The sequence below is a fragment of the Leopardus geoffroyi genome, chromosome C2 (assembly GCF_018350155.1).
Source record: "Leopardus geoffroyi isolate Oge1 chromosome C2, O.geoffroyi_Oge1_pat1.0, whole genome shotgun sequence".
NCBI classification, from domain to species: domain Eukaryota; kingdom Metazoa; phylum Chordata; class Mammalia; order Carnivora; family Felidae; genus Leopardus; species Leopardus geoffroyi.
In genome coordinates this window covers 156,963,296-156,990,291 of record NC_059333.1, presented here as the reverse complement: position 1 = coordinate 156,990,291, position 26,996 = coordinate 156,963,296, and the positions used below count along the sequence as shown (strand labels likewise).

Here is a 26,996-nt window from a genome sequence, read left to right as displayed (position 1 = left end):
CCAACAGGAGGCACTCCAAACACAAAGAACCACCATGCATGAGGAAAGAGGCCCCTGGACCCAGTCGTCTCTCCCTTGCTGGGGTTCACTGAACAACAAATGCAGGGCAACGGAATAATTAACCCAGCGAGTTGATGGCAGACTAAGAGGGGAATCCAGCCTTCTGATGGCTAGGCATCTTGGGCCCTTCTGTCACACTATTTTTTGAAGCAAATGTTAAAATATCCATGCCTTTGCTACACTTCGGTAAGGCGCAGAATCAACATATGGGCTAAGATGCGAGATGTTTAACATGTCACATCATTAGACCAAGTTTTTTCCTGGCTTGTCCCCATGTTCCATGTACTTGATGACCATTCTTGTGGAAACAAAGATTTGGGTGCATAGCTCAACAAGTACAGGCATACCAGTGTTTCCAAAAGAGTCTATTGATAACACGCGGACTATCTGGAGGAGGTCTAGGATGAATGAATGGCCCCCAGAATAGCAGTCGTCTTGTTTAATGGCTGAGGGCCACACTGGAAATTTGACCAAGAGATGCCCCGCTTTCCCAGAGCAAGAGGGTGTGGTTCAGCAGTTCCTCTGTGATCTTTAAGGAAGTGAGGCTCTTGATGTCAGATATGATAGGAGAGTGGAGTATATTTAGCCTTCCTGCTGCCACAAATTTGTCCTTGCTCAGCTCTCCTACCCTTTATTGGGCACCTTCTGTGCCATGTACTGAGCTAGAAGCTGCAGGTGTAAAGGAAGTCACAGCCTTTGCCCTCAAGTAGTTTGCAGAGCAAGGCAATGTGCTAAAGTACCACGTATTATTAGAAATTATTATGGATAATCATTTTATCTGTGGAAAGTTTTTTGATTTACCAAGTAATCCGATCTAAAAACCCTGTACGTCAGGTGGCCTTATCATGTCTATTTTATAGGCAAACAAACTGAGACGGAAGATGTAAAGTGATGTCTCCAGGATGGATATGAAGTTGCAAAAGTCAAACTTAAACTCAGTTCTGCTGACTCCTTTCCCGAGTTGTCCCTCTCAGTGGCATGTGCATCTCAATAAGGATCAGTCTTCCGTGAAAGCTGCAGGATTCAAACCAGGGACTCCCGGAGATATTTAGGAGATTGGAGCGCTGGAGCCCTCCCAGGGTCCCTGAAAACCCAGCACGGCAGCAACCTGTGGGTAATACTCCCCTGGGAACAAGTCTCACCCTGAGGGGTAGCCCTGCAGCCGCCTCCTTGGCCGCCTGGAATGGCCTTCCTGCCAAGTCCAAAGACTGTCTTCCTCTGGGGCCAGGGCTTCTGAATTGCTTTCTGTGGGCTCATTCCTACTTTTCATTAGATTAGGTGCAAACACTCTGAGTAAACAAAATAAAAATTCCCTAGCATCGGCAGCCCACTGCTAGCGGCTACACCCTGGATGATTTTCTTTTAGTTAATAATTCAATTGCCAAAAATGTCGGTGGGGGAGGGGGGGTAGGGGCTTGGCAGGGACTTGCCTCCAGCTGCAAATCAACTTCAGACCCCAGAGGAACTTGAAAGAACTACCAGTGCCCACAATGGTTCTTCAGTGCAGCCTGTGTTTACTCAGGACCAGCCCACAACCTCCATAGCCCCAAAGGCGGCCTGCATGTAAATGCTACATTGTGCAGTGATTTGGGGGTTATGTGGCTTCAGGCTGGTGGCAGATGATTTGTGAGGCTGCTTCAGATCCATCAGGTTTGAAATTCGACATTGGCTGGTATGTTTTGCTTTTACGCTCATTCATTCCTCCTTCCATTCATCAAAGCTTAATTAAATGCCTCCTGTGTGCTAGGCACTGTACTAGCTACCAGCTATAGGAAAACATAAAAGGACATGGTCATTGCCCTGAAAAAAAGATGATAAGGAGAGACCTGTGCAATCCCTTGACAAGCTCCCTATTCTACTCAGAGCATTAACGTGACCCTTGTCATGCTCTCTTCTTGGGATCCTCTGATGAGTTAAACTCAACAGATTGGGGTATATGATTAATTCATCAGACATAGGTACTTCATAGAACCAGGTACTTCCCAAGGCAGCAGAGTTAACAACACAGAAAAACATGGTTTCTGTCCTCGAGGATATTCAGACTAGTGGGAGGGAGGGATCTGCCGGGCAATGGTTGCATTAAAGAGCCATAATTAGTAAGAGACAACCGTTCAGGCTATGGTGTAAGCACAAGGGAGAGAGTCTTGGGTGGAGGGACTGGACCAAGTTACAAAGAGGACTCTACAGACGAGATGATGGTACTGATTCAAGAAAGATGAGCAGGTGTTCATCCAGGTGGGCTGTGGGAAACAGTGTCCCCAATACCATGGACAGTATCTCATTCATTCTTTCATCAGACATTTATTGAGTGCCCGTTATGTGCCAGGCACTGGAATAGGTACTGTAGTAGACATTAGCAATACACAGAATGGCAAGACCCCTGGAAACTTATTCTCCAGAGGAAGGGATAGACCTATAAATATAGAACCATAATACAGTGACCTAAGGTGTGCAGTCAGAAGGTGTTCAAGAGGTTACTTATGGTTTCTTTCTCACACCTGGACACAGAGTGTCAACATTAGAGTCTGCCTTTCTAGAACTTAACCCTAATTTAATAGGAAGAAATGTTTACAGGGTATACAAGAGGCAACATGGTACGAAGGTAAGAGTGGGGATTTCAGAATCGTATACAGTTGTGTTCAAATCCCACTTTTGCCAAGCTAGCTGTATGACCTTGGGCAATTTGCATAACGTACGTAGAAAAAAAGCTTCATCTTCTCATCTGCAACCTGTCTATGGTTGTTGCAAGGATTAGAGATAATCTATATTATTAAAGTGCCTGGTTATCATAGGTGATCAGTAAAAGGCAATTACTTCTTAGTGCACAAATAACATTGAGAAGTGAATTTCCAGTACCGAAGTGAGACGTTAAGGCTGATCATTATTCATTACTTCACTGTTAAGAAAACTATGATCAGGGTTTGACCTTCTGACTCCATATGACCAGGAGAAATCTGGACATAACAAAATATAGATGAGGCCAGGTATGCTAATTCAATTTTTGAACCTTCAGTGGTTATTCCAAGAGATCCTACTTAATGATCCAGGCCATTAGAGTCCTTGGTCAGATTTTAGACAGAAAACCAACTTTCTCTCTCTACAACCGAGAAAACAAGTTGGACAGTATAGACTAGTCTATGGATTTTCTAGGGATTGGAGCATAGCCAGACATCTTTTTGAATGCATGAACTCTGAAATACCTTAGCCAAAGCAAAATATTTTGAATGTAAACAGTGGACTCTCAGGGAGGGTCTAAGCTCATTCCATTTCTCGCGTACAAATTTAAGCAGCACGGAATGTTTACAAGCGCTGTGTTTGTATGTGATTATGGGAAACTAGGGGACGAGGAGACCTGAGAAGAGAAGAGGGGGGACACGAGCAGAAGGCGGCCACAGACTATTGCACAGTGTCCAGTAGGACTGCTAAAAATAGGGAAATCTAATACTCCGTTTTAAGTGGTTCGCATTTATGAAAACATATCCTCTCTCTTTTCTAAATCCTTTGATTGAAAGGGCTATTTTGTAGGTAAAGCTTTAAGGGAATAGTTTGCGCACAAATAAAGAAAAAGGTACTCCAACGTGAATTCCCCATTTGAATGGACACTAGGCTGGAAATAAAGTGACAGCCACTTTCTGTAAATCAGCAGCAGGGGCAGGGATTCAAAACCCAGGTGTCGCAGGAAAGTTCAGAAACTTTTGGGGGGACTTTGGACTTTCCACAGACACTTGTGACTTTGTGAAATTCACATGTGTTAAATGAAGCCAGAGAGAAGTTTATTACTTGCAGGTCTCGAAGTAATTACCTGGCCGTGCCTCAGGGGACCACGTGGAAAGGTCAAGGCGGGGTGCAGGCAGAGAGCATTCTGGATGTTATTTTTTCTCCCCTATTCACTATCTCTTTGTCTTTTCACTATCCTCACTGGGAGATTTCTCAACTTTATCTTCAAGGCCGTCTACTGAGTTTTCCATTTCTGATCTTACGGTGGTCTCTAAATATTCCTTTTTGGGAGGGGGAGGGTTGTAAAAGCAATCTAGCCGAGTAAATATATAAAGATCTAACTGACTTTATTAAATGATTCATGAATGATTCACGAACTAGGCCGGCAGCATCCCACCTAGAAGGTTTTTATAGGAAGAAGGATGGGGCGCGAAGTTATTAGCAAAGGAAAAGAAAGGGTTGTTTGAGGCAAGGTCACCTTTCCTTAGGGGAAAGGGCAAGGGTCTTATTAGGTAGATTACCTCATCTTGTTTTGAATGGGTGGAGAAGGCATCTGTGATAGATTCCTCACACATGCTGATCAGAAAATTCCTGACTGACCAATTAAGACTACATTTGGGGGAGGTTGAAACTGCAATGAGGTATTAGGTTCAGATTCGGTGACTTGACTTAAGAGATGCCCTTTGGGGCTGATGGTTTTCTTTTCAGCAGGGTATAACACTTTTTCTTTCTTTTTCTTTCTTTCTTTCTTTCTTTCTTTCTTTCTTTCTTTCTTTCTTTCTTTCTTCCTTCCTTCCTTCCTTCCTTCCTTTCTTTCTTTCTATGTTTATTTGTTTTGGAGATAGAGACAGAGCGTGAGTGGGAGAAGGGCAGAGAGAGAGGGAGACACAGAATCTGAGGCAGCCTCCAGACTCTTGAGTCTTATCTCCAAGAGGGCAGTAAGGTTATTGTGTTGAAGTTTCCTTTTCCCTCCATTGTTTCTGTCTTTTCTGGGTTTTTCTTCTTCTCCTTCTCCTTCTCCTCCTCCTCCTTCTTCTTCTTCTTCTTCTTCTTCTTCTTCTTCTTCTTCTTCTTCTTCTTTGTCATTTCCTTAGTTAGGTCTCCATCATATTACAGGTTTTCCTCAGATATCTGGTGGTCCTGCATTGTCTACCTTTCAACACATGAAGCCATCAAGGGATGTGTGCTGTGACAACACTGACACATAAGGAGCCATCTAAGTCATGACACATCTCCATTTTCTATTTAGATGGTTACGTAACTTACGTGACACCTCCAGGCACCCGTGCCCCGTGGAGCCATAGACTAAAGGCTTATTTACCATCAGCAATCCTAGACAACCAAGTACATCCTTCCAAAAGCATTCCAAGGGCGAGACTTCCCTGCCAGCAGTATCATTAGATTGTTTGCTAGGAGGTCTGTCATTAAATGCTTATAAAGGTATCTGACTGGATCACCTTCTTCCTTTCCTGGTGTCTCTCCCAAGTCATGAAGGGAATGAACTACAGACCTGTTGCTCAGCCAGTTCCTTCACTGCATTTGCAGCACGCTGGACCTCTTATTCCATCAAAGCGAGGACCAAAGGGCATTGATAGTATTATCCCCATTTCACAAACAAGGATGTGAAACTCAGCCCGTAAACAGTTCCCCGTGGTCATGGCATCTGGTAAAAGCAGGAGGCTCTCACACGGCTAGCCTCGAGTTCTCGTCCCCATTGTGATCCCATGGACAAGGTCCCTTAGCCAAACAACCCTCCTTACCGTGGGGACCAGGCATAGTGTCTGCTTTTCTCTGAGTAGTGGAGAGTTCCAGTTCCCCACCAGCCTGAGGAAATTACTCAAACAGGACAATCACATCCTCCCAGGAGGATCAGAGAACACCTGACCTTCTTGTTATTTCAAAGCCTATGTCCCTTAGCCCCTACGTGTTCACTTTGTTCCCAAATGACCCTCCATGGCATGCGGGGTCCTTCTCCCCTACGCTGTGAGTGTAAGTGACTATTAAACCACTACTGGGATGCCTTGGTGGCTCAGTCAGTTACGCACCAGACTTTGGCTCAGGTCATGATCTCACGGTTCCTGAGTTCGAGCCCTGCTCCCTCAGGCTCTCTTCTGCCAGCTCGGAGCCTGCCTCAGACCTTCTGTGTCTCTCTCTCTGCCCCTCCCTCGCTCGCTCACGTGCTTGCTCTCTCTCTCAAAAACAGATAAACATTAAAAAAAAAAAAAAACCTGCTGTCAATCTTACCTGTCTAGTGTTGGGGATCATGTGTTCGGCCATCCTCATAACTTTAGGGAGAAAAAATAACAAAATGAAAGAATGATCCCAGGAGATTAAAAGTAGGAAATCCAAAAGAAGAGGGGCGCCTGGGTGGTTCAGTCGGGTGGTCATCCAACTCTTGATTTTGGCTTAGGTCATGATCCCAGGGTCGCAGGATCCAGCCCCTTGTTGGACTCCACACTGAGTGTGGAGCCTGCTTAGGATTCTCTCTCCTTCTCTCTCTCTCCCACGCCCCCCACTGCCGCCACCCACCATGCCCCACCGTGCATGTTCACAAGCACGCTCTCTCTCTCTCTCAAATTAAAAAAAAAAAAAAAAAAAAGGAAATCCGAAAGAAGAGATTTGACAGAGGGAGGAAACATTGAATAAATGATAAAAGTATATAAGTTGGGGGTGGAAAGAAGATTGATGTTGTTTAAGGGCACAAACTTCAACAAGTAGTGAGTAAGCCACAGTGATGGAACACACTGTTTAAAGAATATGGACAACAATACTGTACCATGGTTACGGAATGTGATAATATAGAACAAAGGCTATGATATTACAAGATACAAATGTATCCACATTGATGGAATGCACTGTTTAAAGAATATGGACAACAATACTGCACCATGATTACGGAATGTGATAATATAGAACAAAGGCTATGATATTACAAGATATAAATGTATCAAAATGACATTTTGTACACCTTAAATGTATACAATGTTATATGTCAAATATACTCAATAATAAACAAATAATCCAAGCAAATTCCCCAGGTCTACAGGATACCACAACTTGTTTGAAATTATGGATTATATGGGCATCATAATGTATTCAAGAATTCTAGAAACATCCAGAGGTTTCTTAATTTAGCGTGGATATTATTTATTGGTATTTATATAATCACCAGAAAAAAATAAAACAATTTATGATAGCCTTTAAATAATGTCAAATGTTATCTTTTGACAGAACTGAGCTTCCAAAAAATTTATTCTGATTTCATGCATACAGTTGGTGAAAAAAATTGGACCATTATTGGAGTAGACTTATTTTCTATTTAAAGTATCTGGTAACACCATGTGAAACTGTCATCATTTAGGCATCGATGGAATCAACGTATGTGCACAAGAAAACTTGAAATAAAATGAAAGAAATTGATTTAAAAGAAAAGTCATTTGAATAGAAAAGTCACGTTTCATAGAATGATATGTGAATGGATATTGTACCTGTTAAAATGTTGTCTTCAAACTTTTGAAATGATTGCCGATGCTTCCTTAGCAGATTCATGTGTTCTGATTTTCATGTTGTCCGTGATATTTCTCAGGTCCATGATGGTTGGTAAATATTGACAAATATTTTGGGTAACCTACGTGTTCATTACTAACTATCTTGAGAAAGGGAAATACAGTGCTTTTCATTAAATATGCATTTCCTTCTTAAAACTCATTGCCACCAAAAGGATTTATTGCAACATTGTTACCAAAAACAAAATAAATGACTAAGTAGTTGTAGATTTGCACCATACAATAAATGATCATTCTGAGTAGCAAGACTGTTGAAGCTCCACACGAAGGGCTCCAGGCCTGAATTCCTCAGCCTTCATTTTCTGCACGTGTTGCACATAAACCTAAACTAGAATGTCCCACTTTCCCCACCGACCTGCTGACTGGTGGCCTCATGCATCTTCAACTGACTGGTGGCTGGCGGGAGCTTTGAATACTTTTCCCGCCACGACCACAGACCATAAGGAGTAAGCTGTCGCTAGCCACCCGTGTCTGAGCGCACTCGATGATGTAACTGATGTAACTGATGGTTCTGCATACTGTCCTTGAAAGGGAGAAGCTGGTGACATGGCATCGGAAAAAGGCCGGGGAAAATGAGATGGGCCACTGGTTAGCTTTCACGCTTAATCACTTTTCAAGCCGGAACGGTACATGCATCTCACACACTATTAGATGAGAACATTCACAAACCCGAAGTGCAAGATGGAGGACGATCATTCTGGCTTATGGTGAGTCTACTCTTGATGATATTTCTTCAGAAAATGAAACACCCAGGTCAAATACGAAATGGGATGGGATACTGGGACAACAGTGACGAGCAAGAGGAAGGAACCGGACGTTTGGTCATTCAGTGTTTCTTTCCTGTTTGCCGGAGCAGAAGCCAGAAGACTTTGGGAAATGTTAGTGGCTTATCCTCAAAAGAATTAGGTGTTGATACGTGCCCTTCCGGGAATACTGTCCTTACTAGAATAAATCAATACAGGCTTGGGCACCTGTTAGGGGGTTATTAACCAAGTAAATGGTTTATTTTTAATTCCGTCAGCAAACACAATCAGAAGCCATTTGCTTTCACCTAGCTAGGATAGTAGGAGATTTTCATTGTGTTATCTCCGAGCTGTATTTAGGGATAAATCGATACGTGTGTACTGCCAGCATGAATAAAAAGTTACAAAGGTTTTGGGACCAGTTACTGTGTGTAAACCCATAAGGCTCATAGTTTTGAAAGCAGTTCATAGCAAGAGGGAACTTTGTAGCAACCAGGCTTCAGTACAAACTGCCTTGCCACCTTGGCCTCATGTCACAAAAGGCACAATACTTTGAGATACGGATGCCTTATGATGCTTGGGCACACCAGCTAGCAGAAGGGCAATGGAGACCCCTAGAGTGTCAGAGTTGAATCAACTACTCTCCATTTGATAAGCACTTTGTATCCTGCTATCGGGCTCCTTGACCACAGGTATCACGTGAGTGTGAGACCTTAGCTGGTCTTATGAATGAGCTATTGTGAAATGTATAGCAGAATTCCACTCTCAAATGGAAATGGTATATACGTCAGTGGGCCTGGAAGGGACAAGTAAATTGATGAGCCGGTGGCTCAGACTTCCATGGCACTTGGTTTTACTGTTCGGCTTCCTCCACCCCAGCCCACACCTGTGGACTCATGTGGAGTTTCACTTCACAGAGGAGGAAAATCCTTGGGCCTGCTTTACCCTTGAGTGTCCACAGCATGGCACTAACCTTCCCCACTCCGGTCCAGCACTAAAAATCAGTAGTGACACAGGACAGACATTGTACGATTCCATTTACGTGGGGTACCTGGAACAGTCAAATCTAGAGAGACCAAAAGTACAAGAGTGGTTGCCAGGGCTGGGGGTGCTGAGGAAATGGGATTTATTGTTCAATGGGTACGAAGTTTCAGTTAGGGATGCTGAAGATTTTCTGGAGATGGATGGCGGTGAGGGTTGCACCACAACACAAATGTACTTAATATCACAGAGCGCACACTGAAGATGATTAAAGTGGTACATTTTGTGTTAAGTATATTTTACCACAATGAAAAAAAAAAAAAAAGAAAGCAAAAGAAAATCCTCCCAATGGGTGAAACTTTGGTTTCCATGACCAGTGGCCTTACTCATGAATCCACACTGATTTATGGATGATACCTAAAATAGTTGGTCAAAGACCTGAAAAGTTCAAGACCGAAAGGCCAATAACAAGGATGGCCGTATGGACCTACCGGAATTGGCAGCCTGTGAATATAGACGTAAACTAGCTGCCTGCCCCCCACCCAGGGGCATTCAATGGAGAGGGTTTCCTGAATAATCAGGCTGACACCTTGAGAACTGGACCCGTTCTCTAGTCGTCAGGTGCCTCCTACTCCAGCCACATCTGTTTTTACTATATGCCTCACTACTCAGAAGCGGGTGGCTTCATAGAAACGTGAGGTCACTAGCTGGTGACCTTGAGAGAGGAGGGCATCTGCCCAGATACAGCATATGTCTTAAACCACCAGCCGATATGTGGGGCCATTTCTCTTACAGACAGAAGACGCCGTCTAAAAACCAAGGAGTGGAAGTGGCAATGACCTCCCATGCATTATATATAATAATCCACCTGCCAAGGTTTTGTATAGCATCCCCACGACATTTAGATTCGTGACTTGGGAGGTTTGGGTGGGCAAAGGAGAAATATTTCCACCAGTAAACACTCAGGCATGTGCCAGTAACTTGGAAGCAAAGATTGCTCTCCAACCGGCAGAGAAGAAGGTCACCCTACTGGCTGGTGATTGGTCCTGACTACCAAGGGGAGGTTGTGTTGCTGCTACATAATATGGCACGAAAGACTGTCCAGATCCCAGACAGCTCCCATGTCCAATGACAACAGTCCGTGAGAAACCAAGGCCAATGAATAAAATAATGAATAAACAAATAAAGATCCTCTAGTACAAATGAAAGTGTGGGTCCCACTCACCGGTTAAAAGAAAACAGTCATGCAGGCCAAGAGGCTCATAGACTCGAATGGGGGAACATTGCAATGATCGTCAAATGAGGGCCCATGACCAGTTACGGAAGTGGGGACTGTAGCATCCACAGTTCATCATTGTCTGCTTCTCCCACTTGCCTTTTATGTGAAATAGCACTTATGCGAAAATGACCACGGATGGTGGCTAATACTACAGTGTATCTTCGGGTGAGAATATGAATGAATCGACATACAGAAACTGATAGCACTTCAGTCTTATTTTGCATTTTCTTCATCCCAATGAATGAAAAAACTAGATAGACCTACTGGTTGTTTTCCGACTGTGTCTCCAGCTCCGTTTTCCACCCTCCTCTGGCCAAGTCTGCACCCTGAGACCATGACCTCTAAGGACGCTGGTACCTGTGTTCCTTTCCCCTCCACCTATCAAATGGCTCAGCCAACAGGAGGCATCAGGAGGAATCCGAAGGGCGGAGGACAGAGATGTTGGGGTATTTTCTGCCCCACGCCCTTCCTACCAGACAAGTGGCAGGGATTTTGTTCTGCTACCTACGGCTAACGAACGTCCCCTTCGGGAAGCCTCTTTCGTGGCAACGGCCCTTGCTGGGTTTTGCTAACACCTCCACCTCCCCTCCTGCCCTCGGGCCTCAAAGTTGTGACGGCTTCCTACTTCTGACTGAACGAAGACCTGTTTGTACTTTATGATTCCATTCAAACAAAGCTCAAGAGGGGCAAAACTGGTCTGTGGTGACAGTAAATACTGTGGCTGCCTTTGACAGGGTAGGAACACAAAGGAGCTTCTGACGAGTGGGAATGTTCCGAATTTGCTATTAAGGTCTGGACAAATACTTCAGCGGGGCGCCCGGGGGGCTCAGTCGGTTGAGCGTCTGACTTCGGCTCAGGTCACGATCTCACGGTTTGTGAGTTCGAGCCCCGCGTCGAACGTTTGTGAGTTCGAGCTCTGTGGAAGGCTTCTTTCCGTCAGTCACCACATTACTGAGTGTACCAGTATTTCATTCCTCTGATTGCTAAATAGTACTCCCTTGTGTGGCCACGATGCGGTCTGGGTTTCTGTTCATCTGTTGATGACGTTTGGGTTGCTTCCAACTTGTCATGGTTGTGGATAAAGCTGCTATGAAATGTGTGTACAAGTTTTTTTGTGTGTGGACATAAGTTTTATTTCTTTTGGATATACATCTAGAAGCAGAATTCTGTGTTACAGGAGAGGTGGATATTTAACTTTGCATGAAAAGTCCAAATGGTTTTCTAATCAGCTGTACCAAACCTTCAGAGCACACCATCTCCCCAGATTGGGACAAGCCAAGATGCATCTGAAAATAGACCAACTTTGAAGTGTCATTAGGATTAGACAGCAATAGCCAATTGACTACTGTAAACATGTAAGTGGTGGGGCTCCTGAGAAAGTCAGTGAGTAGCTCCTGCAGGGGCTTCCTGGCCCCTCCCCTCCATTCTCAGCAATAATCAGGCTTTAAGAGGTCCCCTACAACCCAGACATGTGAAGTTCCACTCCTTAGGCTACCATATAGCTGTTAGAAGAGAAGTGACTAAGTAAATTAATTTACACTCACATGTGAATGGTTGTCAGGCCTCACTGCATTTAACACCCTAGAGTATTTGTATTTTGAAAGCCAAGTTTTATTCGTAAAGGAATTACTCACTAATAAATAATAGCCTTGTAGTCGACATCCGGGGAGGAACAAGGAGAGGACACATCTTTTCCCTAGACTTCAAAAATTATACGAGCTGAAAAATGATGCCTGTAGTAAATCAGGTGTGGGTTCAAATCCCCGTGGATTTTGTTTTGTTTTGTTTTGTTTTGTTTTTGGTGTTTGTTCACTTGAGAGAGAGCATGTGACCTGGGAAGAAGGAGCAGAAAGAAAGAGAGAGAGCATCCCAAGCACAGAGCCAGCTTGATCTCCCGCACCGGTGAGATCATGACCTGAGCAGAAGTCAAGAGTCAGCCGCTTAACCAACTGAGCACCCAGGGACCCCAAATCCCAGTTTTTACCTTAAAAAGTAGTCTTTCAGCGTCTGCGTCCTAGCGCATCGTCCTGGGGCCAAGCATGTGTTCCTTTGAGACCACTTGTTCGTCCTCCTTACGTACCTGTGTTACTTCGGTCTGAGCGTTTTCAGGACCCATCCTCCCTGCTGCGGGGTCCAGCTCGGGGGCAGGCACGCCGTGGGCACGTCTGACCAGGACGCGAAGGCGGGAGGGGCTGGTAAACCGTCCGGCGCCACGGGGCCCGAGTTACAACACGGCTCTTTATCACTGCACGCGTGAAGAACGCAAACCCGCCTTCGCCCACCGCGGGAGGCCGATGCTAGGACACCGGACGGGGGGGGGGCGAACCGGGAGGAGGAAGCAACTGAGGGCAGGGACTCCCGCGGCCGAATTCGGCAGGATGCTTCAGCAGGTGAATCCCAGCCCCTAACGGACCGCGAGTTCCAGGCCCCGTGCAGGTGGAGGAGCCCTGCCTTGGGAGGCGCGACGTTGGAGAAATGCTGGGCGCACCTGGGGACGTGAGGGAGGCGGCGGAAGATGCCCCCCCCCCCGCAGGGCCTTTGCAGCCACGCCGTCGGAGGGGTCTCGCGGCTGCGTGCGCCTGGCTCCTTGGGGCGAGCTGGCTGGAGGCCCCTTTCCACCACCGTGTTCCTCCTCGGGGAGGCGGGGTGCAGAGCGCAGACGTGGGCGTTCGGGCTCGGACCCTCCTCCCGGGGTCAGGCCGCCAGACCGCGTCCCCCTTTGGCCGACGGCCCCCCCGCAGGCAGGCGGGGTGGGGGGGGAGGGGGGGTCCCTGCGGCCGGCGCTCGGCTCTCCCCGCCTCCCCGCGCCCTCACCCTCCGCCCCGGCGGCGCCCCGCGAGCTCGGCGTGCGGCGCAGCCTCCGGCGGTGCCGAGACCTCCAGGTGCCCGGCGCGAAGGCGGAGCCGCGCGTCCAGCCGCCTCCCCGGCGCCTCGGACGACAACCCCCCACCCCCCCGGGAGCTGGGGGCCCCCGCGCGGCGGCTCCGGGCGCCCGGCCTCCCCGGGGCTCGGCGCGCTCCTCCCCGGGACGCGCGGGGCGCGCACGGCCGAGCGGCGCCCACGCGGGGCAGCCCGCGCTCCAGCCCGCGGCGCCCGGACGCCCGCGACCATGGCCGCCGAGGGACGCGGCCCCCGCGCCCCGCTCTGGGCCGCGGCGCTGCTGCTGCTGCTGCTGCTGCTGCTGGGGCTGCCGCGCGTGTGCGTGCAGGCGGACGGTGAGTGTGCGCGGGGGTGCCCCCCGCTGCCCTCCTTCGACCTCCGGGTCCCCTCTCGCCCCCCCACCCTGGCTCCCGACCCCTCCCCGAGCACCCGAGAAAGCCTGGCCTTCCGAAGGTCGTCATGAAAGGGCTTTGCGGTGAAGTCACGTCTAGGGCGCCCCGGAGCCGCCTCTGCGGAGACCTGCTTTTCCACGTCCGTTCAAGGGGCTCCCGGCGGCGGCGAGGCTGACAAGGCCACCGGCTGGTTTGTCTTGGTCCAAGAACATCGGAAAGATGAGTATAGGAATCAGCAGTCAAAGGGGAGAGGAGAGTGCCTTGCCCAGAGGAAGTAGCATGTGCAAAGGCCCTGTGACGGGCAGGGGAGATGGGATTAAAGAGTGGCTGGAGCCGAGCGTGCGAGGTGAGGTTGTCGTGTGACGCGAGGCCGCAGAAATAGGCAAGAAACAGGTTCTTGCAGGTTGTGAGAATTGGCCCGCTTTTTTGGTTTTGTTTGCTTGTTTCTTTGCTTTTTTTTTTTTTTTTTTTTAAAAACCTGAATTCAGCGTTCAGCGCCTCCCTTAAATTGGCAGGATCAGAGCCTTATATCGGCTACATTTTGAAAAGCTAATTCAGCTGTATTTTCATTTTGGGACAAAACCCCATTGAGTTCGTGCAGGAGGATCTGGGAGGAAAGAAGACAGCAGTTCTCACATCCATGAGCGGTTTCTAGAAAGTCCAAGCTTCGCACAGATTGGATTGATGAAGAAGAAAAACGCTTGGCTGATTCGGGATGCTTTGTATATTTTTAAACGTCGTTGCTTTTTGAGTAAACAATTCCCGGTGAAGGAAGTGGGCTTGCCAGAAAGAGGCGTGGTCGTTAGGGAAAGGGGGAAAGTGAGAAAAAAAACCTCGGGATACTATCTGAGAATCTTGGTGCTTTTGTCCTAAGTGCCAGCTTGCAGAACCCTTTGCTCCTAATTAAGGATGAATGTCTTATTTCTTCATAGCCTCAGAGTGTTAGAAAAGAAAACAGTTTTAACTTTGAAGGTTCCTCCTGAAGACTGTTGGGTTTTTTTTCATTGAGATGTAGTCCGTGTAAAATTTACCATTTAAACATTTATAATCAGTGGAGCTCGTACATTGATTGCATTGTCCCATCATCACCACTAACTCCTGAACATTTCTACCCGCTGAACCGGAATCCCATACCTATTAGCAGCCAACCCACTGTTAATTTTTTACTGTAGTATTTTTTGTCTGATGAATGCAAGTGGAATAAATAGGGGTTGGTATCGACTTTTGAACAACGTATAGTATTGTACCAACTTTAATTCGTTTTAAACAAGTACTTCTGAATCCACGAGGCTTTAGAGTTTCACCCTATTATAACTGCTTAAGTGGAATGCGGAGTGGATACGGATCAGCTTTTTTGTGCCTATCTGGCTTAGTGTGGGTCCTAGAAACTTGAAGGCAGAACTTTCACTGGACAAGGAGAGAGAAACAGAAACACCACGGCTCTTTTTCTGGTTATCCCTTGCCAGAAATGCCTCTGTTTCTCCCTTCTCCTTTCTTTCCTCTCCCTGCTTCCCTAAGTACACTTACTTTCAAGAAACTCCATTTAGTGAGTTCCAACTCTTATAACAGAGCCATTGAAGAATTATAATCTATATTATGAAAGGATTCTTTTCCCTACGAAATATGTGTTTAACGACCTTCGCTTTCCACATTTCGTTATTTGTGCTCTACGGTGGTGGAAGGAACAAGAAACATTCAGCTAGACTTGATGTGTCACAGACATCTGGAGAGAGACTTGGAGTTATTTTTTGTTTTTTTAATTTTTTTTTTAACGTTTATTTATTTTTGGGACAGAGAGAGACAGAGCATGAACGGGGGAGGGGCAGAGAGAGAGGGAGATACAGAATCGGAAACAGGCTCCAGGCTCTGAGCCATCAGCCCAGAGCCCGACGCGGGGCTCGAACTCACGGACCGCGAGATCGTGACCTGGCTGAAGTCGGATGCTCAACCGACTGAGCCACCCAGGCGCCCCGGGACTTGGAGTTATTAAAACCTCCATGGACTCATTACAAAATGTCAATGAGATAAATTCAAATGAAAAACATTTAGTTTGCATTTGACTAATGAGATATGCATCTCCTATATTAGAGAGATCTGCCCCTGTATTTTTTCCCCCTTTTTTCTACTGTGCTTTTAAAATACTTTTGAAACTGAGAACTTTTCACATTGACTGAATGGAAATTAATTGTGTTTGGGTAATGATTATAGGAAAAGATTCATTAATGCAACAGATAATTGATTGAGCATCTATCATATGCTAAGTACAACCCTTGCTGTTGGGGATAGAATGGTGAGGCGAAGTAGGTCCTTGCTATCAGGGAGTTTAACATCCAATGGGTTAGTCAGTGAATAAAATGTGAACTTGTGATTTTGATAAGTGATTAAATTAAAGGACAGAGGTACTATGGGGGCCTGTACCAGGAGATTCTGGTTTGGTGCGTTAGGATCCGAGAGAGGAATAAGAATTGACCAGGCAAAGAGGGGGAAGAACAGGTGTCTGGGTAGAGAATAGCACGTACACACACACACACACAAAGTCTGTGAGCAGGGAAAACGGGCCGTGTGATAAGAGACAGAGTGGCTGGAGTCACGAGTCCGAGGTGGAAACGGTTTGAAATGATGCTAGGAAAATTGGAGTGGGTGTAATGAGGTGGGGCGTCATAGACAAAGTTTCTTTTTAATCCAAAAAAGGGAAGGAAGTCATTGGATGATTTCCAGTGGTAGAATGGCTAATAAGATTTGCATTTTGAAAAGATTGCCCTGATGGTGATGTAGGAAGAACGGATGGGACCAGGGCAAGACTGGACATAGAGAGAGACCATATAGGATGCCATTTGAGTTGTGCAGGCGAGAGAGGGTGGAGGTGTGTAGAGGTGGCTGGGGTCAGTGGGAAGGGTCTGGACTAAAGAGAAAAAAGGTGAGTCATCTGTGTAAGGTATGAAGCCATGTGTGTGGATAGAATCCTAGAGAAACATTTCGTAGTGAAAAGAGATGACCTAGAGCCTGGAGTAAGAAACAGATTTACGGTTACTGACTACATTCGTGAGATATATTGGCCTGTAATTTTCATTTCTTGTAATATTCCTGTCAAGTGTTGACATCAGTATTATGGTGATTTCTAAATAAGTGGGGAAGTTGTTCCCTCCACTGTTGTCTAAAAAGGTGGCTGCAAGGTGAGCTGTCGTTTTGTTTCGTTTTGTTTAGTGTTTGGTAGTGAGGTCATATGTGTTTGAAGTTCTTCTCATGGGAAGATTTTTAAATGATGAATTTAATTTATTTTTTTTTTAAGTTTATTTATTTATAATCTCCACACCCAGTATGGGGCTCAAACTCAAGACCCTGAGATCGAGTCACATGCTCCACCATTGAGCCAGCCAGGTGCCCCTTAATTTCTTCAGTAGGTAAAGACATATTCAGATTTCTTATTCATTTTGGGTCAGTTTTGCTAAGTTTGTTTCATGAAATTTGTCCATTTCATCTAAATTGTCAAATGTACTGGCATATATAACATAATAATCGCTTACTATCTTTTCAGTGTCCATGGGATCTGTAGTAATGTCCCCTTTCATTCTTGATATTGGTAATTTGCATTTTCTCTTTCTGTCTTGATCAGTTTTGCTAAGGATTTATCAATTTTATCATTCTTTAGAAAACCAATTTTTGGCTTTATTTCCTCTATTGTACATCTGCTTTCCATTTCATTGATTTCTGTTCTATCTTTGTTATTTCCCTGCTTCTACTTCTTTAGAAGCTTTAATTTTATGTTCTATGTTTTTAAGATAAGAAACTAAATCATTGGTTATCAACAACTCTTCTTTTGTGATATGATCATTTGAGGCTACAAATGTCCCTTAAATACTACTTTAGTTTCCCCACAAGTTTTTGTCACTTCCATAAAAATGTTTTGTTTGAATTGTGGTTTTCTTTGAACCCATCGTTCATTTAGAAGTATATTTTGTAATTTCCATCCCCAAGGGGATTTTCCTAGTTATTACTTTGCTATTGAGAGGCAGTATATATAATACAGTGGTTAGGAACTTTGAGATACAGCCAAAACGCCTGGTTTTGTATCCCAGCTGTGTGATCTTGGACAAATAATTCATACCAAATCTTAACTATAAATAAGGATAATAATAACACCTGCATCACAGAGTTGTTATAAGGATTAATTTAATATTTATAAAGCAATTTATAAAGCAATTTATAAAGTGCTTACCCATAGTAAACACTGTATAAGTGTTTGATAAATAAAACAAGTCATTTTAGGTTGTTTGTATTGTCGTTTAAAAATATGCTTTGTATAGGGGCGCCTGGGTGGCTCAGTAGGTTGAACGTCCAGCTTCGGCTCAGGTCATGATCTCACAGTTTGTGGGTTCGAGCCCCACGTTGGGCTGTGTGCAGACAGCTCAGAGCCTGGAGCCTGCTTCGGATTCTGTGTCTCCCTCTCTCTCTGCCCCTCCCCTGCTCATGCTCTGCTCATGTCTCTCCTTCAAAAATAAATAAAAACATTAAAAAGAATTTTTTTTAATATGCTTTGTATGATTTGAGTCTTGAAATGTTTTTTGATTTGCCTTGAAGCTCAGTATTTGATCAGTTTTATAAATGTCCTTTGTGTGTCTATACTGAATGTGCATTCTATACTTTGCCATATTGTGCATCAGTCCTTACATCAAGTGTGTTAATTGTGTTGCTTAAATCTTATATGTTCTTTCCAGTTTTTTTCCTGTTTTATCGATTCCTGAGGAGGCCAGTGGTTAAAATTTTCATAAGCACTGTGGATTTTTTCCAATTCTCCCTGTAGTTTTATTAATATTGCCTTTTTCTAGTCTAGAGTTGTTATTTATTTGTTCAAAATTATTTTACATTACTCATGAAATAACTGTCATAACAGAACCTGTTCCTCTCTAGCAATGGCTTTTTTAATAACAGCTTTATTGAAATATGATTCATATACTGTACAATTTGCCCTTTTAAAGCGTGTGATTCACTGGTCTTTAGCAGGCTCACCAAGTTATGAATCACTGTGCACAATTTTAGAACATTTTTTTTGCCCCCAGATAAACCCTATTCCCATTGGCACTTATTTACTCCTCAGCCCCCCAACCCCTAGGCAACTACTTCCTGTGTCTGTGAATTTGCCTGTTTTGGACATTTCATGTAAATGGACTCATACAATGTGTGAACTTCTGTGACTGGCTGCTTTCCCTTCGCATAATGTTTGTATCCATTTGTAGCATGTGTCAAGACCTCATTTCATTTCCCTGCCAAATAATATTCTTTTGTGTGGCTATTCAGACCATACTTTGTTGATCCAGTTATCAGTTGATGGCCATTGGGTGGACTCTACCTTTTGGCTATGATACACACAGTTTTATAATTGTGGACTTAATTTATTATTTATTATAAATAACGCTGCTAGGAACATTCATACGGAAGTTTCTTTTCTTTTTTTTTTATTCACTTATTTAAATTCAGGTTAGTTAATGTACAGTGTAGTGTTGGTTTCTAGAGGAGAACCCAATGATTCGTCACTTACATACAACACCCAGTGCATATACAGAAGCTTTTATATAAACATGTGTTTTCAGTTCTCTTGGGTATTCACCTAAGAGTATGACTGCTGGGTCACGTGGTAACTCTAGGAGAAATTGCTATCAACTTTTGAGATGCTAGACGGTTTTCCAAGCAGCTGCATCCTTCTCTGTTCCCACCAGCAGCGTTTGAGGGTTCCACTCTACCCACTTCCTCACCATCACTTATGTCAAAAAATGTCTTTTTGATGATAGCCATCCTACTGGATAGGAAGTAGCATCTCATTGTGGTTTTGATTTGCATTTTGCTGTCGGCCAATAACGTTGAGCATCTTTTCGTGTGCTTATTGGCCGTTTCTTTAAAGATGTCTATTCAGATCCCTTGCCCATTTTAGCCATTTTTAAGTGTGCAATTCTGTGGCATTTGAGTACAGCTGGGTATACAACTGTCACCACCATCCATTTCCAGGCCTTTTTCATCTTTCCTACCCGAAACTCCATTCCCATTAAGCATTAATTCTCTACCGTCCCCACCCCAGCCCCTGGTAACCCCCATTCTATTTTTTATCTCTATGAATTTGACTAACTTACTTCACTTAATATAATGTCTTCAAGATTTATCCATGTTGTAGCATCTGTCAAATTTTCCTTCTCTTTAAGGATAATTAATATTCCTTTGTGTTTTATACCACATTTTGTTTACCTGTTCATCTGTTGATGGACAGTTTGGTTGCTTCCGCAAATGGTTGTCGGGAATCATACTTCACAATCCCACCAGCAATGCATACACGTTCGATATTTTTTCCCTACCTATCTGCCAACCCTGTTATTTTCTGTCGTTTCTTTTTTATTAGTAGCCATCTTAGTGAGCATGAAGTGGCATTTAATTGTAGTTTTGATTTCATTTCCCTGACGGTTAGCAACATCAGCAATGTCCTGTTGGCCATTTGTATGGCTTCTTTGGAGAAAGATCTTTTCAAGTCCTTGGCCCATTTGTACTCAGGTTGCTTGGTCTCTTTAATTGTTGGGTTGTGGGAGTTCCTTACCCACTCTATATACGAGTTTCTTACTAGATGTGTATTTGCAGAAATGTTCTTTCATTCTGTGGGTTGTCTTTTCACTTTATTGATTTTGTTCTCTGAAGCAAAACGTTTTTAATTGGATGAAGTTCAGTTTGTATATTTTCTCCTCGGTTGTTTGTGCTCTTGGTGTTATATCTAGGAAACCATGGCATCATCCAAGATCACAAAGATTTCCTATGTTTTCTCTTCAGTGTTACGGTGTTAGCTCTTCCATTTAGGCCTTTGATTCACTTTGAGTGAATTATTGTGTAAAGGGTGAGGCGGGAGTCCAGCTTCACTCTTTTGCACGTGCCTGTTGACTTGTTCCAGCACCGTTTCTTGAAAAGACTCTTCTTTTCCCATTGGGTGGTCTCGATCACCCTGGTTGAAAATCAGTTGACTGTCAACGTGGAGATTTATTTCTGGAATCTCATTCTTTCCTTTATGTCTTTCTGTTAACTTACTATTTTCCATCTTTTTTGTCTCTCTACTACCTTTTGAATGATTTCTTCTGACTTCTGTTTCAAGGATAAGTTCTTTTAAAAAAATTTTTTAATGTTTGTATTTTATTTTTGAGAGAGAGAGACAGAGTGTGAGCGGGGGAGGGGCAGAGAGAGAGGGAGACACAGAATCCGAGCTGTCAGCAGAGAGCCCGACGTGGGGCTCGAACTCATGACCTGTGAGATCATGACCTGAGTCGAAGTCGAACACCGAGCCCCCCGGGCTCCCCAAGGATAAGTTCTTTGTTCGATTGTGTCTGACATGCAGCCAAAAGCATCCACTGCATTTTTGATTTATCATTGTGACTTTATTTCTAGAAGTCCTACCTGGTTCTTTTGCAGTTCAGCTAAGCCCCTTTTTGTCGTTTTCTCTTCTTTGCGGATATTTTCAGACTTGTCTTTTCTTCCTTTAAATGTGGTAATTATCATTGTTTTATGATCTGTACCTATTAATAACACTATCAGATGTACCTTTAGGTCAATTTCTGCTGGACACTGTGTATGTTGTTTCTCACTCGTGGTGCCTCGTCTCCTGAACACTTAGCCGTGTTTCAGTGTTGTGGTCTTTGCCTTTGAAAGAATATTTGCATGGGATTTCCCGAAGCCTACGATGAAGATATTTTTTTCCCTCCAGACAAGATTTCCCTTTGTTCCTACCAGGTGTCGATAAATGTCGGCCTCAAGCCACTTTAAGCTAAATTCACGGCTTAAAGTAGCTTAGACGTCAGTTTTTGTCAGGGTGACATTTCCCACTGAGTATTAGCGCTTGGGTATCTGGCACTCAGACAACTCTTCCCACAGTCCCTTGAGAATGAGGGGAGGGAGTACTGTTTATCCTCGGTCACTCTTATCCTGAGAGCTAAACCCCTCAGGGTCCCAGCTTTGTGTATTTACGTGCGGGTGTGATGGTGGTGGAGATGAGAGGAGAGGCCTGTCGCCTTCTCTGCCTCATGTGTGCCCTGGGCTTTCACTGTTGTCCCCCTCGTTCAAGGGCTTGACTCTCAGCGCATCGGTTAAATTTCCCAATATTTTTTCCCACTGAGGCAAATGCCATTGACACAGAAGTGTCTTGGGGCACATGCTTCTCCAGGCAGGGCCATCGAGTACAGTTGTTCAGACCGTGTACTGCACACTGGCACCAAGTCTAAGGGAGGACGAGTCACCTACAGATACGTTTCGTGTGAAACATTTTTTAATTTTCCTCACGGCTTTGATCCCAAAGCTGAGGGCTTATCGTATTTATTATAATTATCTCAGAGCTGATAACAGCTGAAGTGTCTCATTCCAATAAAATCAACACGGTGCGATAATTTTGCCAAAAGAGGGAAGCGAAGTGCCTCATTCTAACCGGGATTTTTCCTCCCCCCTACCTTAAACCTGATAGGGTTTTCCCAGGCACTGCTTCACCTCTGCAGGAGGCTCCCAGAGACCACAGTGCTCCCTCCCTCCTCCGCCATGAGTTTCTTGCCGAAAGCTCTCTTTCGCCTTCAGACTCAGCTTCCTCCTCTGCCTGCTTTCCTGTTCCCATGGCACTCACCTGTCCCACGTTTTTGAGGCTCGCTGCACGCCCGTTTACCGAGGTGCTACGGGAAGCCGCGGTGCCCCAGATGTGGCCTCCGCTGTCTCGTCCGGCCCGGGACAAGTGGCAGCCTGCACAAGTGGACTCACCGCGGGACGGGCCCGATGATGTTCTGAGACAAGGAGAGGGGAAGCAGCCTGCCGTGTACGGGGTCACCCCGGGGCCAGGGCAGGCAGAAGAAGGCAGACCCGAGTCCGACATCCGTCCCCTGGACACCGACTGCCCAGCTGCCCGGGACAACTAGGACGCTGGGCCTTATGACACGGTGTTTGTAAAATAGCTTTGAAAAAGGAAGGTTTCAAGGGTGTGTCCAGAGAAGCATGCAAAGCAGATGGTTAATTTTGTTTTAAAGGAGACAGGAGCAGGGCACCTGGGTGGCTCCGTCAATGAAGCCTCCGGCTCCTGGTTTCAGCTCAGGTCATGATCTCGTGGTTCAGGAGTTTGAGCCCCGGATCAAGGCTCTGTTCTCGCAGCGCAGAACCTGCTTGGGATTCTCTCCCTCTCTCTCTCTCTCTCTGCCCCTCCCCTCCTTGCGCTGTCTCTGTCTCTCTCTAAGAAAATAAACTTAAAAGCAAAAAGAAGTCATTAAAGGCGACAGGAGCATAAAACAGGTAAAAGGACCAAAGTAAGTGTCGTCACCTCGTCCCGGGACGAGTACAGTGCGGGGGTCGCTGCTCGCTGGGGACTCGCGGCCAGCAGGAAACCACAGCTGCGACCCGTGTCTGCCAGAGACTGAGTGTGCTGAGGTTCAACCCCGTGGATCCTGGGGTAAGCCCGTGTTCGTGCCTGTCCCCACACAGGGAAGCTGTTTGTGCTGGAGTCTCAGAACGGCTCGCGCGGCCTGGAACTGGAGGTGGCCCGGCTTTCCTGCAGGAGCAGGGGTGCACACCTGGTATCTGCGGACGAGCTGCGGAGGGTGGTCCGGGACTGTGCCTTTGCGGTGTGCACCACGGGCTGGCTGGCGGATGGCACCCTGGGGTGAGTCGGGCATGCTGCGGAGAGCTCTCCTTCCCTCTCACCCCCGCCCCCCCGCCAGGGCTCCTGCGGGGGCTCGGTCACCGTTTTGAGGTGCCAGGAGGGGCCAAGGCCAGCGGGCAGTGGCTTCGGGCACATTCTTGTTTTCAGTTCTCAAATAAAAACACGTTTCTGGAGTTCTGTCACGGTATTCCCCCCTGACTTTGTTGTGCCGAGTTTCTTTCTAAGTCACGAAACTAATACATGCTTGTGAAAGGTTCAAGTCATACAGACGTGTGTAAAGTTCAAAGTGAGTTTCTCTCTTCTTCCCCACCTCAGAGGTAATGGCTGTTAACTGTTCGGTGTATATCCTTGATCTCTTCTTTCCCTGTGGGGGTTCGTCTACATACCTGCAAATAGGAGGATGGGAACGAGTTCTTTCGTGTTACTCCCGTGGAGAGCTGGGTCTGTGTCCTCTCCCTTTAAATCAGGCACAGCATAGAATGGCCTGGACCAATAGAATACAGCAAGAGTGCTACCATGTGACTCCTGAGGTTAGGTCGGAAAAATCCATGCCCAGATTCCTGGGACACTCACTTTTGATGTGTCATGTGAGACGTCTGCCTATCCTGAGAGGGCCATGCTGTGAGGAAGTCCAGGCCACAGGGAGATGCCCCACAGAGGTGCCCTCACCGATAGCCCCAACCGGGGTCCCGGTCCATAGCCAGCATCGACCGCCAGAGATGCCAGTGAAGGTGTCTCTCCGTGATTCTTGTCCCCCAGCTGTTGAGTTCTTGCCAGCTTCTGGGTCTTCCCAGCTCAGGCCCTAGACATCACAGATCGGAGGCAAGCCATTCCCCTCAGGCCCTCAGTTCCTGACCAAAGGAATCCTTGTGGAGAAATGATTCTTGTGGCCAGCCGGGAGAAAACTTCCCATTCGTTCTGGTCACTGCTTCTTTAGTCATACTCAGAAAAGGCAGGGGCCATTCCTGTCTCCTTCATGCCACAGGAATGTGAACGAGCGGAGCGGGCTCCAACAACTACTTTGGTTGATAATAACCTTGAGGACGGGCTGGCAGATGGCCATAGACAACACACACAACCGGGCTGACTTACATTTCCAATTGGGCCACACGTGAAGCAGCAGTTGAACAAAGAAGACCGCTAAGGCTACCCCCAAAGCTTTTCAGTGAATCTGGAACCGTGGCTCTCTCTGCCTTCCATTTTACATCCGGGTTCTGGACAGACAAAGTAGGTCCTGTGCATGCATATTTCCACAATGTAGTTAAGTGTGAATATTTTTCATAACGTTGTTGCTGTCATTACATCAGATCACCAGGGTGTTTAGGAATTCCGAACAGCCAGTTTGAAGCCAGGGTTAGGTCTCCCAGGCTTTACAGATCAGGAGTGGGTCTTTGGAAAGGTCTGTCCTCTCTGGGTTTGCGGTATGGTGTTAGGACATATTAGCAGATCTCTACATTGCTTAGATGATATTTCTTTGTAGCAAACATACTTCCTTGATAGATTTACAACACGACGTATTAAAAATAAAACTATTTTGGGGCACCTGGGTGGCGCAGTCGGTTAAGCGTCCGACTTCAGCCAGGTCACGATCTCGCGGTCCGTGAGTTCGAGCCCCGCGTCGGGCTCTGGGCTGATGGCTCAGAGCCTGGAGCCTGTTTCCGATTCTGTGTCTCCCTCTCTCTCTGCCCCTCCCCCGTTCATGTTCTGTCTCTCTCTGTCCCAAAAATAAATAAAAGTTGAAAAAAAATTAAAAAAAAAAACAAAAACAAAAACAAAAACTATTTTGATGTTTCTGCAACTAAGGAGTATCTGATCATCAATACATACATTTCAGCCATCCGCCCTCCACCCTGAAGGCCAATTATTAAATGTATGGCACGTCTTACAATTGATGGCATAATAAACATACAGTTCATGTGATCTGTGTCTCCATGGATTTCAGTTGACTATACACATAAACCCAGAGGGGGATGGAGCCCTAAAGTGGTGAATCCAAAATTGGGGGCCACTCGCCTCCTGGAAGCCTTTGCTCATTCCATAAAGGATGACTGAACAAAACCGAGCGACAATTTACATAGCTTCATAGGACTAGGACAGAGATTGGAATTCAGGTTTTGTGTAGGCAGGTCCTGTGGAGTCGTTTGCTTTGGGCTGGGGCATTCCAGGGCTGTACCCCAGGAGTAAGAGTAAACTGGAAGAAGTATGCAGGCCCTCACGGGAACTGCAGCGTGGCTTAAAATCTTCTGGAGCCATGAGTGTGGCTTGAGATGATACTGGAGCTCCAGTGTCCCATATAGCTAGTGGAACTGATTTTAAACATCCTCTCTAGAAGGATGACATTATCCTAGGCAATGTATTTCCACAAACAATTTTAGGAAAAATACGATTTGCCACATAATATAACATTAAAAAAATTTTTTTAAATGTTTATTTATTTTTGAGACAGAGAGAGACACAGATGTGAGCGGAGGAGGGGCAGAGAGAGAGGGAGACACAGAATCCGAAGCAGGCTCCAGGCTCTGAGCTGTCAGCACAGAGCCTGACACGGGGCTCAAACTCATAAACCGTGAGATGGTGATCTGAGCTGAAGTCAGACACTTAACTGACTAAGCCACCCGGGCACCCTGCCACATAATATAACCTAACCAGTTACATAAGGAGACAAGGCAACCAGAAAAAAGATAGTGAATAGAAGCTCTAGATATTAGCATTGGTAGATGCAGACTTTAAAATAACTTTTCAAATGTTCAAAGTTACAGAAGACACAAGGAGAATTTTGACAAAAGACTAAAACTATGACAGTAACCAAGTGGAAGCTCCAGAAGTGAAACATACAGTAACTAAAATTAAGAGCATAGTGGATGGATCTAATAGCTGATTAAAAAAAAAAAAAAAAAAAAAAACCCAAAGAGAAAATTAGTGAACCAGAAGATATTTCAGGAAGTATCCAGAATTAAAAAAAAAAAAAAAAAAAGAAGAAAAAAGGATGAAAAATACAGAAGAAAGGGTAAGAGGCAAAGAAATAAGTAATTGGAATTTTGAAAGAAGGAACAAAAGCAATTATCTAAAACTTAAGAAAAGACTTCTCTACAACTGAGGAAAAACATCCAGGCACAGATTCAAGAAACCCTTCAAAACATGAGTGGGACAAATAAATTCACAACTTGACACATCATGGTGAAACTGATAAGAATCTAATAATATGAAGGAAAAATATTAAAAGTAGTAATAAGAAGGGGTACCTTCCAAGGAGCGACAATAAATGGACAATGAAAGCCCCAAAACAGTTGAATGATACTTTCAAAGTGCTGAAAGAAAATTGTTGCCAACCTAGAATTTTATACCCAGTGAACATATCTTCCAGGAATAAAAGTAAAATAAAGACATTTTCAGACAGACAAAAAGTGAAAAAATTCATTATGTCAGACCCGCACTAAAAGAAACCCTAGAGGCTAATATTGAGGCAAGAGGACAGTAGTTACAGGTGGAAGCCTGGAGATTCAAAAAAGAAATGAATAGAAAGAGTAAACATAGGGGTAAATTGAAATTGTGTAATTATATAAAGCAAGAATAATAGTACTAAACACTAAGTGGCATATAAGTCAGGAAGTGTTTTAAGTATGTTAATATATAGTATTTTAATTTTTTATGTTTATTTTTAAGAGAGAGAGAGAGAGAGAGAAACAACATGGGCAGTGGAGGGGCAGAGAGAGAGGGAGGCACAGAATC

The 26,996-nt window shown here is 45.1% G+C and overlaps 1 protein-coding gene across 1 annotated transcript in view; it reads left to right on the top strand.

Moving 5' to 3' along the window:
• Positions 1-13,375: 13,375 nt before the first annotated feature.
• Positions 13,376-26,996, top strand: part of SUSD5 (sushi domain containing 5) — a 51,140-nt gene continuing 37,519 nt past the window's right edge. Inside the window, exons 1-2 of the mRNA XM_045436705.1 lie at positions 13,376-13,561; positions 23,090-23,267. Coding sequence (XP_045292661.1) covers positions 13,456-13,561; positions 23,090-23,267 — 284 coding nt within the window. The 5' untranslated portion in view covers positions 13,376-13,455. The remainder of the gene's footprint in view (positions 13,562-23,089; positions 23,268-26,996) is intronic.